This window comes from Anser brachyrhynchus (genome assembly GCF_964034855.1).
Source record: "Anser brachyrhynchus genome assembly, chromosome: 3".
Classification (NCBI taxonomy): domain Eukaryota; kingdom Metazoa; phylum Chordata; class Aves; order Anseriformes; family Anatidae; genus Anser; species Anser brachyrhynchus.
Window position 1 is genome coordinate 7,684,388 of NC_137696.1, and position 14,912 is coordinate 7,699,299.

The 14,912-nt window shown below is 45.8% G+C and overlaps 1 protein-coding gene and 1 long non-coding RNA gene across 14 annotated transcripts in view; one reads left to right on the top strand and one right to left on the bottom strand.

Moving 5' to 3' along the window:
• The window catches only part of LOC308193335 (uncharacterized protein), a 212,099-nt gene that overhangs the window by 65,036 nt on the left and 132,151 nt on the right, over window positions 1–14,912 (top strand). For 6 of the 7 annotated variants that reach the window (XM_080587921.1, XM_080587919.1, XM_080587924.1 and 3 more), the window contains one exon: window positions 6,332–6,427. In XM_080587921.1, the coding sequence (XP_080444047.1) occupies window positions 6,332–6,427 (96 nt within the window). Of the gene's footprint in view, window positions 1–1,578; window positions 4,255–6,331; window positions 6,428–14,912 lie in introns of those variants that run through there. The other variant, XM_080587922.1, reaches the window with a different exon arrangement.
• The window catches only part of LOC308193346, a 20,324-nt gene continuing 19,615 nt past the window's right edge, over window positions 14,204–14,912 (bottom strand). For all 7 annotated transcript variants that reach the window (XR_013949560.1, XR_013949561.1, XR_013949562.1 and 4 more), the window contains one exon: window positions 14,204–14,912. This exon is cut by the window's right edge. This is a non-coding gene — a long non-coding RNA (uncharacterized lncRNA).

Below are 14,912 nucleotides of genomic sequence, written 5' to 3' on the forward strand. Positions count from 1 at the left end.
AAGATGCAATCAAAATTCAACAGTGTTTTATTAAACATGTAATATTATCAAACTAAACAAAAGAGCCCTCAATGGCTGGTAATACAATGCGATACAATTTATTTTTTTTCGTAGTGTCATTCATGCAAAAGTATCATTGAGCACTCGGCTCCCAGTGACAAGCTGCACATGCAAATACCAGTGCAGTGCGTGGGCTCAACAATGAGATGCGATGCGTCCTGCAGGTAGACTGCAGATCATTTGGTTTCATTTCCAGCTAACTTCTGTTAATGCACTAGGAAAATAGGTGGGTTACAGAATTAACCAGCCAAAGGGTCCAAGTTTAACAGTCTGTTAAGGACCTTGATCTGCAAACGCTTTATTACATTTATTCCTCAGAGACAGCCCGGTTTGTAGACTTCTGCCCTATTACCTCCCAGTGCAAGTTCTGCAAATCGGTATCTCATTTTGCTCGTTCTGTTGATTTTTGTATTTTGCTTTAGGTTTGTTTCTCTAGCGCCTAATAAAAGTTGGTCAATAACAGATAAAATCCTGTGAACAAAACTGGATGGGTGCATCATTTTAGATATACATCTTTTCTACTTCCATTTTGCACCGGTGGAAAGGCATAGGCCCAAAGCAAAGTGCTGGAGCTTACATATGGTCTGAGTTTGGTGGCTGCAAAGCACTCCCAGCACGGCCTCTTGTAACGCTGCTTGGGAAGAATGGGGAGGAGATGGGGATTCATAGCCTTGTCTTGCTGAAGCATCGTTGCCCTTCTTCTAGTCCTGCTGGCACTCCTCAGCCCCAGGGGCACTGCTGCGGTGGGGGCAGCCGGGGCACCCAGGTGCCATTTTGTGATGGCTATTTGGGTGCTGTGCCTGGAGAGGGGTGCTGGTCCCATGCGCTGCCCTGGGGTCAGTCTGCAAACCAGGGAGCCTGTGGCTGGTTTCTGCTCATTTTTAACAGTGTTTGGATACTCCTGTGATGTTGGAGAGCTCGGTGTTGTCAAACCAGGGTGCCTGGGCCAGTACTGGGTCCTGCTCAGACGGCGGCCTGCCGGTGCCCGTGCTGCGAGGACAATCCCCACGGTGGAGCGTGGTCAGGCAGGGCCAGCAAATCCATCCCCCAGTCTTAATCCCACCTCGAGTAGGTGTAGAGGACTGTTTCAAGTGCAAGGCAATGGTGAATCAAGCCCTCGAATCAGTTATAATTATCTCCAAAGAACGATCAACAATTAAATTGCGTTATTAACTCTTGATCTCACTTGAAATATTTGCTATCTTTCCCCCTTAAGCACCTGAGATATAGCTCTTCCCTTGACTGTATTTATTCCCTGAATTTTGGTCCCATAAGGGACTGACAACTGAACAATCTTTCAGTTAAGAAGAGAAGGGAAAAGTGTGCCTGGCTTCCATCAAATCAGAAAAGCAACTTTGTTTAAAGGTGTTTGTGAACACCAGCCCAGGAGCAAGTTGGTTGTGAAATCTTTTCTTCCCTGAAGAACCCAAAGGCAGAGCAGCACAGGAAAAAAAAAATCACTAAGAGAAGCCCTAACCTTGTAACATACAGTTTTTGCTAAAAATATATATTAATAATATATTATTGAGCGGGCATAGATGAAGAAGGCCAGGGAAAGCGTAAGCAATAAGAGTGTGAGCAAGGTCAGTGTTCCTTGCCCGAGGACTGCACAATCAATAAGATCTGGTCAATACCTGCTTTATTACTACACTACCACTCCGAGCAAAATCATTTTAAAATTAAGAATATATTTTGCAAAACTGAATTAACGATATTGAATATTTTGCTCTTTGATATGACTAGCCTTCAAAATCAAATTATTAAATATGGAAAAAAAAAGCATATTGGCTCAGCTAAGGACTTTTTTGTGCCTGGAAAGGAAGTGGACAATTTGTGATTCCTGCTTGTGTGGGGGCACAGGCTTGTGCCGAATGGCAAAATGCAAAGCTCTTCAGTTTTTCTTCTAAAAGACTCCAGTTTTCAGAGAGATGAGATGTTGATGGAGAAAGCTGAGCGTGTAAAATTGAAGCCAGCAGTAAACTCCTGCACCAGCTGAGATCCTCTCCATGTGAGCAGCCGGAAGATCCAGCCTGCTGCAAGCACGCATGTTTTGGGGAGCTTCCCCACCTTTCGTCTGCCCTCGTTTGCTTCCTGGGCTTCCCAGACCAGGAGCTATGTGCACGTGCTGCCGGCGTTAATCGAAAGCGATCTGGAAGGTGTGCCGAGGCAGTCCCAAAGGGCGAGGGGGTGTCCAGCCCAGCTCCTTGTGGCGCGTCTGGCGTGGCCGTGCCGGATTGCACCAGGCGACTCCGTCACTGCTCCCGTCACCTCCGCCTCGCGCTCGCAGGTTCAGAGCCTCAAGTAGCTCCAGCAAATCTTGTTTCATTGCGTTACAATGATTACACGGGTTTAAGGTGGCCATTTATCATGCTGAATTTTGTTTCCTTTGGAGGGATGGGGAAAGAAGCCAGGAGCAAAAGAAACCGAGTGCGCTCTGTTATGTAGCTGTACCGGCGTTTTGGAGACTGAGCTTCAGCCACCTCGGTGTGAGCTTTGTCACGAAGCTGTCCTCGCAATATAGCCGGTTAGTCACGTGGTGGAAACCATGACAGTTGTTTTTATTGAAACGATGTGAAATATAAGGTAGAGTTATACTATGAGCACTGCTTTTTACTCCAATGGGATAAAAGTGGCTCTACCTGTCTGGGGTCAGTACCAGCAAGTGATTTTATTTTTCTGAGGCTTGTTTGAGATCCTTTGGGGATCATTTTTCCATCCCACGAGGACCTCAGAATAACAAGGGTGAGCTGGCACCGAACACCGGCAATGCTGAAGACAAAGTCAGGGAATTCAGCTGAACAGGGCTGGGGGTCTGCTGGCTGGAACAAGTTTCCAGCAGGTCAGGAGCAGTGCACTCCTATGGCTGCCTGGGGAATTCAGCACTGCTAGTGCCCATCTCATGCTTATGCTCTGCATAAACTTGCCCTTCAAAGCACTAATTCTGCCCCTCTTTATGAGCACCAAATTACCTGAACCCTAGAAACTCCACAGGAATTCTTGTCAAATCAGTGCAGACCCTGTCATACAGGTTTTGTGGCTCTAAAACCTACCTGGTGCCTCCAGGAGAACATCTGAGGGCTGTAACGCAGCAGCTACCTTCTGATGGGGATGGAGGCTTAAATCCAAGCTTGTGAAGGGAGCGATTCGAGTTCTCTTAGCCCCTCCTCAGCATCTTGAAGCCTCTAGGAGCACTTTTGTTTATTTTCCTTTGAGAGCACTAAAGCCCTGGCCTGAATGCTGACAGTTGTGGCTGCAATTAAGGAGGGCTTTCACGGCGCCTGGCGCGGCAGCAGCCGCCTCTGTTTGGCCTGACATCAGAATTGGGGATTCTGCCTTAATTAGCTCCCGTGTAAGACAAAGGTGAATAGCTCTTCAGCTTCCAGCACCACCACCACGCTGGTTTCCTAGGCAGGTTTGTCAGTCCGTGCCCATCTTTCTTTATGCACTGAATGTTTTTGGTGTGATCACTGGCTTGGGGCTGGAGGAGTGGGACATCCTTGTTGTCCACAACGGGGTGGCATGTATCATCAATCGCAGAAGTGTCAGGCTTTTAGGAGAAAGCTCAAATCTTTTGTAAATGTTTCCCTTGCAGATGGGGAAGAGGGAGTGGAGCATTCCTGAAGGTCATGTATTGAATCCTTGGTCTTGGGGTGGCTTAGTGACGCCTTCACCTGCTCCAAGGGCCTTTGAAGTGGCACTCCTAACTATTTTATTCTTGTATAAATTTGGTGGACATGGAAAAAGGCAGTAATTACAGTTTTATTGGCAGTACTGGGGAAACCACCACATTAAACAATTCAGAGGAAAAAACTCTTTATCCCCTTCTCACACAGCACTTTGCCTCCAGTGCACATCCTTTGGAAAATTCACAAACTTTAAGCCAGGGCGATCTCTGAGACCCCCGACCCTGCCGTTGTCCTGGGACACCCATTGTCTGCTTGCTGTGGGATGTGTGCTCCTGCAAGGCCAGTGGTTCTCCTGCGCTTTGGCTTGCGTTGAACGGGCGGCTCATCGCGCCCTCCGCCCCTCCCGCTTCATTCAGCACGAGAACGCTGTGCCTTGGAAACATAACTCGACCTCAGAAGATAGCTTTAAAAGAAATGTATCGGGGGATGAGCAGAGAGTTGATGGGGGATCAAGACAGCTGAACCTTGGGAACGGATGAAGAGGAAACCAAAGTGTTATACAAAACCAGTAAGTGGCAAAAGCTAAAAGAGGGACTGGCGAAATGCCTGATTTTGTGGGTGTGCGTGGAGGATGGAGGTGTTCTGCGGGAGCAAGCCCAGGCAAAACTAAGGGCTGTGCCTGTGACAGGCTGAAACCCTGTTCTCAAACCGCTTGGGTTTCCCTGCTTATAGGATGCTAATGCTGTTTGGGGGGTGAATAAACGAGGATGCAAAGCGGTTTGTGTGGCAGGGGATCCCGAAGGGCTCCTGTTCCCCTCGGGGCCCCCTCTTCCCTGCCAGAGTGCGGGGAGCCCCAGCAAGGTGCAGGGACCGGGCACAGGCGTGGTGATGGCTGTGAACTTTGGCCCTGGATAAAGAGCAAATACCTTAATGGTGTTTGGCTATGGCACGTTTCCCATTGTGCTGGAGGACTCTGGTTTGTTGGAGGGTGTGATGCTCACGGTTTCAGTACCTGTTCAGCACCTCACTAAATGGTTCAGCACCTCACCTCCCGCCACCGGTGGCACGCTGCCTTTCTGGCTGCTGCTCTGCCACCCAGCCTCTGGTGCGCACCGAAAAGCAGGGAGGGAGAGCCATAAGACTTTACATAAACTTGGCACTAATCCAAAGCCCAAACAAAATGAGGGGCAGGGGGAGGGAGGTGAGCAAACAGCTTTGTTCACCCGTGCATATATATTATACCTGGCAGTTAGTTGGTGGCAAGCTAGTTAGTGTGAAATAAAACCCAACAAAATATCCCTTTCAAAATGATGATCCACTGAAGGGAGCCGACTGCCCCAGGGGGAAAAATTGCCCAGGTGCTCTCCATGCTATTTTGGTCTGTCTGTGTGTGTGTCCGGGGCAAAAACCCATGGGCAGCATAAAGAAACCGCTTTCCATAGGCATCCTTTAGCTCGCGCAGCGCGAGGGCTGCAGCACTCACTCGGCGGGACACCTGCAATCTTTAGAGCCCAATTAGTCTTTTCAGAAGTACGATGTTCGAGGGAAAGAAGCTTGACCTTCTGGGGCCGGCAGCAAAATCTTTCCTTTCATTGCCTTTCGTTGAAGTCAGGAGCGAGGTCGTGCCTGCCCCGCGGCGCCGGGCAGAGGGCTGTATTGACAAAGCCGTACCCGGTCTGTTTGCGAGGCCGCGCAGGTGCGAGCGGCGAGCGAGCAGGTGTTTGTACAGCCGCGACCTTGAGCGCAGGTTGCCGACCTGCCCTTTCCTCCTGACTCCTCTTCCCTTGAAAAAGGGCTTGTTTCGGGCTGCAGTGGAAAAAACAGCAGTACTTAGAGGCCTCAGTCAAGCGCTTCCCTTGCAAGCTGCTTTTTGATAATTTACCTGGGAGGGCTGCATCTCGGGAGCTGCTGGGGCTGATTTCAAAGAGTGGAGGAAATGCTGGATGCTGCCAACATTTTGCTTCCTTAAAGAGAGTTTGCTCCTTTAAAGAGGGTTGTGCTTAGGCGAAAACAAGCTACTTTGAGCATGGAAAAACGCGTCGCTCGTGTGGGTTTTGTCTGGGGAGGAATCTGAGTCTGTTTGTGAGCAGGCTTGTATAAAACAATTTGGAATAGAGGGGCGTGCTGGGTGAGCTGCTGGGCTCTCTTAAGCAATGCTTCCTGGGAAACTTAAGCAAATTGTAATTTTCTGTTAGTGTTAATAACCTCTTAATCACAGTGGGGAATCAACAGTTCTTAATACATGTATGTGCCCAGGCATACGTTTATATGTGCACATTGCACAGATTTCCTGGGCTACCCAGCTGATCTGCCTTCTTTCCTCAAACCCCATCTGGAAGTTTATCTCCTGCTTAATTTTGTGTGTATGCGAATTTAAGGCTTGTGTTTACCTGAGGAATGGAGATTGGTATTTTGTCGGAGAAGCTAACAACTATTAAGCTGCCAACATGACTTTGTGCTCCTGCATCGTGTCCTACATCACCACAACATCTTGTCCCATCCTGCTGGTCAGGTTGCTCCCATTTTACAGTTGGGCAAATTGACAAACTGCAGGAGGATGGCAGGGATGAACACGCTTTGTCAGGGAGCAAGAGGCATTCCTGAACCCTCCTCATGGCTCCGTCCTGTCTCTCTGGCTTTTGCAGGAGCGCAAGCTGCACCGTGTTCCCCGGACCCTGACTGATGGACCAGAAACAACAGCAAAAGCTGCAGAAAGATGTGGAGCTGCAAAGAGGCTTCTGGTGAGTTGCTGCAGCTTGAGCTCTTGTGTTAATTAACATCTTCATTAATGATCTGGAATAAGGAATATACTTGTGGATGATATAAAATGGGGAGGAGCTGCAAGTATGGAATGATACAGGGAGAACTGAAAGATGAGAAACATGAGTGAATGATGATAAGAGTTTTAATGTGGAAAAATATTCCAGCCACCAGAATATAGTTAGAGCCTCCAGCAAAGCCTTGAGGTCATCCTTGGGTGATGGGAAATTGTGCTGAGATTTGGCAGCAAAAAAAGGCCCAAACGTGTTGGGGCTGTGTGTGGATGGCAACGGGGCTGGAGGCTGCATGACGAAGGAAAGATGTGGGCACAGTGTGCCCAGGGAGCACAAAGAGGGGAAGGGAGATGAAGGTTAAATAGAACTGGATGAAATTAAGTGAAGTCAAGACTGGATATTGGGAAGGAAAGTTCCTGATGGAGGGATGCCTGAGGCAGCTGAGTCGCTGCCAGGATGAAGTGGTGGAAGCTCCTTCTGTTGCTTCATACGCTGACAGGTTTGAAGCTCAGAAGGGACCCTTTGATCAGCCCCTCTGTGTGTGGGCCACAGGACTTCATCCATTTACTCTTGTACTGAACCCAGTGACTTGTGTCCAACTAGGCTGGAGGCTGTTTAAAATCAGACCAGGTGATATACTGAGAAAGGGATTGTGCTGGCAAGGAGGTGAGTTAGATGTCCTAGCAGCTTTTTTCAGACCCAGACTTTGCAAGATAGAATAAAATGTGAACATGCAGGCTGACCAGAGACATCTAAACTTGCATGGGACTGGTCCTCTGGCACCATGGCTCCGTCCACTCCACAGGGGCCTGAAGGTGAAGACCTGTGGCTGTTCAGGACCTGTGTCTATCAGCCGAGCTGTAAAACCTCTCTGCAGTAATGCTGTGTGTGAATTTCTGCATCAGGCAAGTGCCAGGAGAAATCGTCCTTGTATGTGCACATCTGAAGTGTGTATATGAACACTGGCAGTGTGAAGGATTGCAGGGGGAGTCTGGGGAAAGTCCTGGCTACATCATCAGTCCTACCAGCACGCAGAGAGGCTTAGCTTCAAAATCTTGTAGCTAAACAAGGGTATCTCTACTGAATTAGTTGTAGCTTGCTTTTATTTTTAAGAGTGGCACTGCTGGTGATGCTGAGTTACCTTCCACAGGTAGCAGAAAGGAAAGAGAAGAGATCAAGGGAGAAGAGCCCCCACAAGCCAAAATACTCCCATTAAGCCTTAATTGGAGCAGATTAGCAGTAAGGATGTGCTTTGTACGAGTGTGAGCACACACACACACACACACACACGGATGTTCTAGGGACAAGAAGGGATCAGGTCTGGCCTCCAAAAAAGAGTTTTCCACTGGTTCCTAACGACTTAAGACAGATCTAAGCAACACCAGCTGGAACCAGACAGCTTTGGCTCCAGAATTAGTGTAGATAATTTATCAGAGCAGTGCTTGAATAATAAGACTATCACTGCTTTATTATATCAGCCAGTGTCATAACCAGATAGAAAAGTTTAATATTAACAAGAGGAGCTGACTTCAGTAAGCGTGTGTGTGAGAGAGTGCATTCTCATTTTTAAAGTCTCTGTGTACTAAAATGTCAGTGTCTTGACCTCGGGGAAAGGAGTTCATTAAAAAAAATAAAAATACAAAGTAAATAGTCTCTCTGAAAGGTTTATTTAATCTGCTTCTCTTCCTGTGCTGATTTTTCTTAATGTATTTAAAACTTAATATTTACTCTAGCAAAACAAAATCTATAAAATAGTTTTTGTAGGCTCCTAAATAAGTAGTAGCAGCTCAGCCGGAGCCAGCCAGTAAGCACTGCAAAATATGCATTGTAGAGACATTTGAAGTTGTCCCCAGTGGACAATTTGCACCGTTCAGTGTTAAAAGGCTCTATTTCAGTGCCGCAGAAAGCCCCCCAGACCCCCTGACTAGGCAAGTCGAGTTTACAGATGATGTACTCCACTCAGCCCGCTTGTAGTTTCAGGGCTTAAATGGCTGGCAGGGCAAAGAGGGGATAGTTAAAATTCTCAAGCTGCTGAAATGGAAAGCCTTGCAAGGTTTTATGGCAGAAGAGAAAATAATTTTGAAGGCTAAGTGTTGCTGGCTTGACCAAGCAGATGGTTGAGAAGTGGTGGCTTCAGGGTGGAAATGGAGGCAGTGGGGACCGTGTCTGCTCAGGAGGGGAAATCTGGAGAAAGAGGTGCCTATGAAATGCTTAACCTGCCCCAAAAATGAAGATGGGGAAATCTGAGCCACCTGGTAACACTGGTCTGCTCAATTCCCTCTGTTTCAAAAACCTGCCCTGCTAATTGCTCTGCCTCAGAAATGTCTCTGACGTACTCCATTCACTTCAGTATTGAGTTTGTTCTTCTGAAACTTGGTTTGCTTTCTTCCCTCGTGAAGTTTGGGAGGAAAGAGAGGCAATTCCCCTCATTTTCCCCATCAAAGCTTGTCAGCGTGGGGATGGGCTGTATGTCCTGGTGTCTATCCATCCATCCTTCCTCTGGAGTTCAAGCAGCGGTGGCAGCGTGTCTTGGCTTAGCGTGTCTCATGTGCTTTCTGCCAGGCAGACCTCCTCTCCTGCTCATCTCCTGCCCATAGTCTCTGGGACCAAATCACTTTTGGGGTAAAAATAGAAGGATTTAGGTCTTCAGCAAAAGGCAGACCGAATTGAGCTCTCCGTATGCTACCACTGTCAGGTGATGTGTGGAGAAATCAGGAGCATGGGAAATCATTTCTCTGTTTCTCCGAATCATCTAATTCGGTTATCAAAAACCCTCCTGTCATTGGCTTGAGAGGTTTATGTTTGCTTGGTTTGGGGTTTTGGTTTAGAGGTGATTTTTTTTTCCCCCTGCTTTTTTTTTTTCTTGCAATTGAGAAATTGCAAGTAGGTTTCTGACACTCTGAAGAATACCTGTAGCCTCCTGTTGTGAATGGAGCAATGTGCTGAATTCAAAGGAGCTCCTTAGACCGTCTCTTTTGCTGGAGTTTACACAGGATTTCCCATTACCATTCAGGGAGTGAACAATGCACAGAAAATATTTTTTTTCTCTTTTCAAGAAAAAGACTCTGAGCGGTGTCTGAGCTTTTTTGGCAGCTAGTTAGAAACGACCCTGCAGGGGGACGTAGGTATGAACATAAGGAATAAACTCCAACTTGTATTTTGATTCTTTTAATTTTGAAATTGTGAGTTATTTCCTGCAGGCAGGAGGGTGGACACTGCCTACAGCACCTCGTTTGCTGGAGAGAATTGAGAGCATTTGGTTTTATCAGCCGCTGGCATGGTAATGAGCCTATTTCTATTGAAATTGGCTCATTACTATTCATTTTTGCTGGCTCTCGACCAACTCATGAACCGCTTTTTGATTTTCAGGGGAGGAAAAAAAAAACACATAGGGAGTCAGTCCCATCCACCAACAGAAGTGACAGGAGCAGCGCACAATGCGGGGACACGCTGGGCGAGCGCCTGCACCCTCACCCCCAGCACGGCTCAGCCGTGACCTGGGCCACCACTGCGGTTGTCACCAGGGTCCCCTTCGCCTCCTGGTTGTACCAAACAGGGGGACGGGTTTGTGAAGTACACAGAGGGTCCGGTGTAGACGTGACCAGACCAAAAGAGAAGTTGGGTTTTGAGGGGGGACGGTGTCCATGTGAGCATCGAATTGCTGCAAGAATAGCCTTTGAAATATTTGGATGTGCTGGAGGCTGTGGTGTGCTGGTAGTTGTTGTTGGGATTTGTTTGTTTATTTGTTTTTCAACATGTAAAATTATGTTATTCAAGTGTATATATTGACATTTAAGTGTTTTTTTTTTTCTTATTTTGAGCCATGGCGTAAGCTCTCTGTCTCTCCACATCTCTGGGATATGTTTTAGCACCAGTGAAAATCAAAACTCAGCTATTTGAATATCTGACTGAAAAATATCTTCCTTTAGAAATGACTGAGCCTGTATTAATTATATATGAATGTAATTTTATCCCCGTTACGAGTTTGAAAAAGAAAAAAAGCTCTGCCACCTATCCTCACGTGATTAAAAGTCCATTACACTATTTAGGTTCATGAAGGTTTGGGATTTCTTGTGATGATAAGGAACCCACTGGTTTTGGTGGCATCTCTTTCTAGAAGCCTGATGTGACAGCAAAAGCAACCTTGCTTTCAGGTGGGCTGTGTGCAGCGCTTCCTGAAATGAGTTGTCAAACGAAGCACCCAGACATCACTAACTGCTTTGTAAAATCTCACCCCTGTTGTGAGACAGAATTTTTCAATGGAGAAGCAATGAAGTTTATTCCTGTGTATGCTTGGTCTCTTTCAAAATTTTCTTTTCCAAGATAGTTTCCCTTCAAATTAGGAAATGAAATAAAAATGCTAATAGCTTGCAATTGAATTGTCGGTATTTAATACTGTTAGCTATGTGCCTCTGTGGTGTACAAGAAATGAGAACATTTATTTTCTTCTGTAATTTGAAAAGTAAAAGTCAAATTGACTACTTTTTAAGTATCAGACGCTGGAAAAATGATAGGCAGATGATGACTTCTGTGAAGTGAAGATTGTCCCTGCAGGTAAATACTGAATCGAGGACTACAAAACATTCACAACAATTGCTGATATGTCTTCAAGCTTGTACTGTTTTGCATGTCATTATATAAAAAAAGAAAAAAACACTTTCATTCCCCCCCCCGACTGAAAGTATATCTTCTTCAAAGCAAGAAAAGGCTTCAAAGTTTGGATTCGAATTGTTGCAGACTTTTGGAATTATTAACAGGGCTGTTACAATCGCTGGTGGAGGAAAGTGACTTGCAGCACAAGTGGAGGAAGTGTAGATGTTCTTTGAGGAAACAGTTTTAGGTTCCCCTTTCTGTACTCACAGTTTTCTTTGCTGCAGAAGTTGGCATGGTCTCGAGAGTCTTGGTTCATGCTTCTGTCCCTCTGCCCAGTAGATCAGGATAGCTCTGAGGGGCATCATGGCGGGTCCAGGCATTACCATAGAGAGGGACCTCGATGCAATCTTGTAAAAGCTTTCATCAGCTTTTTTTGGGTCATAACAAATTAAAACAGCATGACCTGGCTTCTCATCTGACTGTCTCAGGTCAAGTATATTTACTTCTGTTTGTGTATTTTTAGAACTTAAAATACTCAGCTTTATTTTTGTTGCAGTAAACTGACCAGAAGTGATCTGTTATCGTAGTCTGGGGGGAATTCACACGAGTGACAGATGTTTGTCTTTGTTCACTACATAGCTGGAGTTTATTTAGATTTTTGCTGCACAGATTTTACATTAGGAAATGGAAAAAAAAAAGAAAAAAAAAAAAAAAAAAAAAGCTTGTCGCAAGTTCAAATCATCCCTGTCTTGTATGGTATGGATCATCTGGACAAGCTAGCAGGCTTGTTTGTCTTAGGTGAAGACCTATGATGCTATTTCAGGAATCCAGACTGGTTGTGAATAGACCGACTGATGTGTCCATATCTCACATCTTCCTGTGGTTTTCCAGCATAGAAAATGGATGATGCAATGTAGGAAGCTAGTGACATTGGGAAACCCTGGATTACTTGGGACTGGAAAGGTACCCAAAGGCAGCTGACTGGCCATAGCAAAATGAGTGAATAAGGTGAGGTAAGGCAGCTGTGAAGCCAAACCCGTATTAGTCCAGGATTTGGAGAAGCGTGACAATGGCCTTTAGTAGGAGGAGGGTTATCTTCTGGCACCTCTTGGTTGAAAGGAATTGAACTTTGTTTCTCTGAACACGAAATGCTTGCGTAGGCTCAGTACTGAGCTGGGGCTGGCGTGGGGCTGAAGCGCCATGTGTTGGCTGCATGGGTGTCAGAGAGAAAGGACGACTCTGGTTAGGTCAAGAGAACAGTGACTCTGAAAACTGGAAACGAGGGAATTAGCTCTTCTCTCCGAGGTGTTGAGAAGATCTGCTCATGGCCCACAAAGGACTCAAAAACAGGGTTGATTTTGAGCATATGGGCGATCCTACTGATTTCCCGTTGAAGTCTGGAAGCTATCCAAGTAAAACTTTCTTCTCCCCAAGGAGCATTACATTTAGTGTCACAGGCACATCCCCTTCTTCCTCATCTGGTGATTTGGCAGCTGTACTGAGGCGCTGATGAACTGCATCTGAAGTTCCTGGGCAAGCGTAGTGAGAATCAGTTAGTTTACATGCTCAGAGGACCTTACAGTCTGCGTAAGTTGTATGGACAAGAAGTAACGTTGGTTGTGGCGGCAGAGAGGGAGGAGAGATTTGCCCGGGCTGATACTCAAGCTCTGGGTACGTGGGAATCACCTTCTAAAGAGAAGCAGGTTAAGGTGGTTTAATCTACAGTATGGCTTAGGCTGTAGTTGGACTTCAGTGCCAACAAAAGCTGGCTTTTCTGTCTTCAGGAGTAGGTACTTTCCAGTATCTGGTGGCTCTGGGCCAGACCCACCCAGGGAGGAGCAAGCGAAAAATTCTGCATGTAATCGAAATGCATAGGAATTGTTTGAAGTGGTCCGAGAGGGCATACATAGAAATGATGGGATGAAATGGCAAGGAAAACCTTGTGTTGAATATTACAACCTCCTACCAGAAGGATACATTAGACTAAGGAGGAGCATCCCAAGGGAAACAGTGGAAGCCCCATTGCTTGGATAATTTCTAATTAAACTAGACAAAGCACTTGAGAATATATTGTAAGGGAAAATCCTGTAATGGCAGCAGGCTGGACAGGGTGACCCCATAGGTCTTTTTCATTTCTAATTTATACGATTCACTAATGATTAAGTAATTCACAGATAAACTAAACATCCGTATTGCTGGGTCTTATCCGAAACTCACCTCACCTATCAACCTTTTCAAATTTACCAATTAATAGTTAATTAGTTAATGTTTGTAAAGTGCTTTGAAGATGAGAAGTGCTAAGTGCTAAGTATTATTATAGAAATAGGGATAGATAAACTCATTTTACTTAATTTTGAACCCACTCAAACACTCACGGAGGACTCAAAATTCAGATTCAGACTTAGGCATTATTGGGTTTGCCTTCCTTGTAGAGGGATGCTCGGTGAGGTTGTTACGCTGTGATTAAAATACAGTTATAATTCTGATAATGCACTTATCACACATTTCTATATGTGGCGCAGCAGTTATAATCCTGATAAAATGTGCATGAAAAGCTATTGTCCCTGTCCTGACGTGAGCTGCAGTGCACAATGCTAGCTCTTTGCTTTGCAAGGGAGTGCAAGTGGCGCTGAGACTATGCAGTGGATGGAAGCCCTTGTCTGTAACGGCTTTTACCCTTCCAGATTATTATTTTTTTTTCTTTTTTTTTGCGTATATTTAATAGCATCAAAGGAACGAGTTAGTGTTCAGAAGGAATACTCAGAGTTCCCAGGTGACTGCATCTGAAGTCCCCCTTACAGCTGTTCTTGCAAGTGGTTGCTGAGAGGTGCTGTGGGCACCCCGGGAAGCGGAGCGGGCTCCTCTCTGCTGCGCACGGAAGGGCAGCGGCGGCAGGGCCGGGGAGCGATCCAAGCGAGGGTGAGACTTCAGGTGCAGCCACCTCAGAGCAAATCAGGGGCAATTCCAGCCCTGCCTGCCCAAAGTAAGGCCAAAAAAATCCCCAGAAAACAAAACCAAAAAAACCCTCCCCAACCCAAGCAGAATAAATTCCCTTGGTTGAAGTAGGAAAGGGTTAATTTTTGCTTTTAAAATGAGCAATGTCCCTGCATTGCTAACATTTGTGTATTTCTAACTGGTAAAAATACAGGTTTATGTCCAGACACCAAGAACTGGACGCGGCAGAGTGCAGGTAGAGATGAAGATTTCAGTAAGCTGTGGTCCAAATATTGCCTTACCCGAGTCCACATCACCTTTGCACTGCGACTTGCAGGTGGGCTTCTTCCCTCTCTGTCACCTTTTGGCTGTTCCTAGGAAATAATTTCCAGGCTTTCAAACACCAGTATTTTAATCAGTATCTTAAACTCATTTGTAACAGAGCAAACAAAGCAGTTTCAGGTGGAGCTCACTAATGTCAGGGCGTATAATTTGACAGCATAATAATAATTCGGGAAGTGATACCATGTGACTTGTGGTAGGTTTACTCATCGCAGTGCCTGAATAATAAATCTTAAATATCGAATCTTTGAACGAATCATCGCAACGAATGACTAATTTATAGGTTAAAATGTGTTGAGTAATTTGATAAGGCACACATTTCTGTGCGAGCTGAGGTTCCTCCAGTGTTCTGGATGTGCCGGAAATACAAAATGACAGCAAATATTTTAATAGGTATATCAAACAGGTGATATAGCACATAACTGAAGAGCAAATATATATAGTTTGGGCCTGGAAGAGCAATCCAGGGAGCTAAAGGCTTCTTGATGCAACTTCAATATTATTATAAGGCTTTAGGGTGTGTTCTTGAGAAAAACAAAGGCAGAGAAGTTCCTGGAGAGTGGGATCAATTCCAACTGGATTT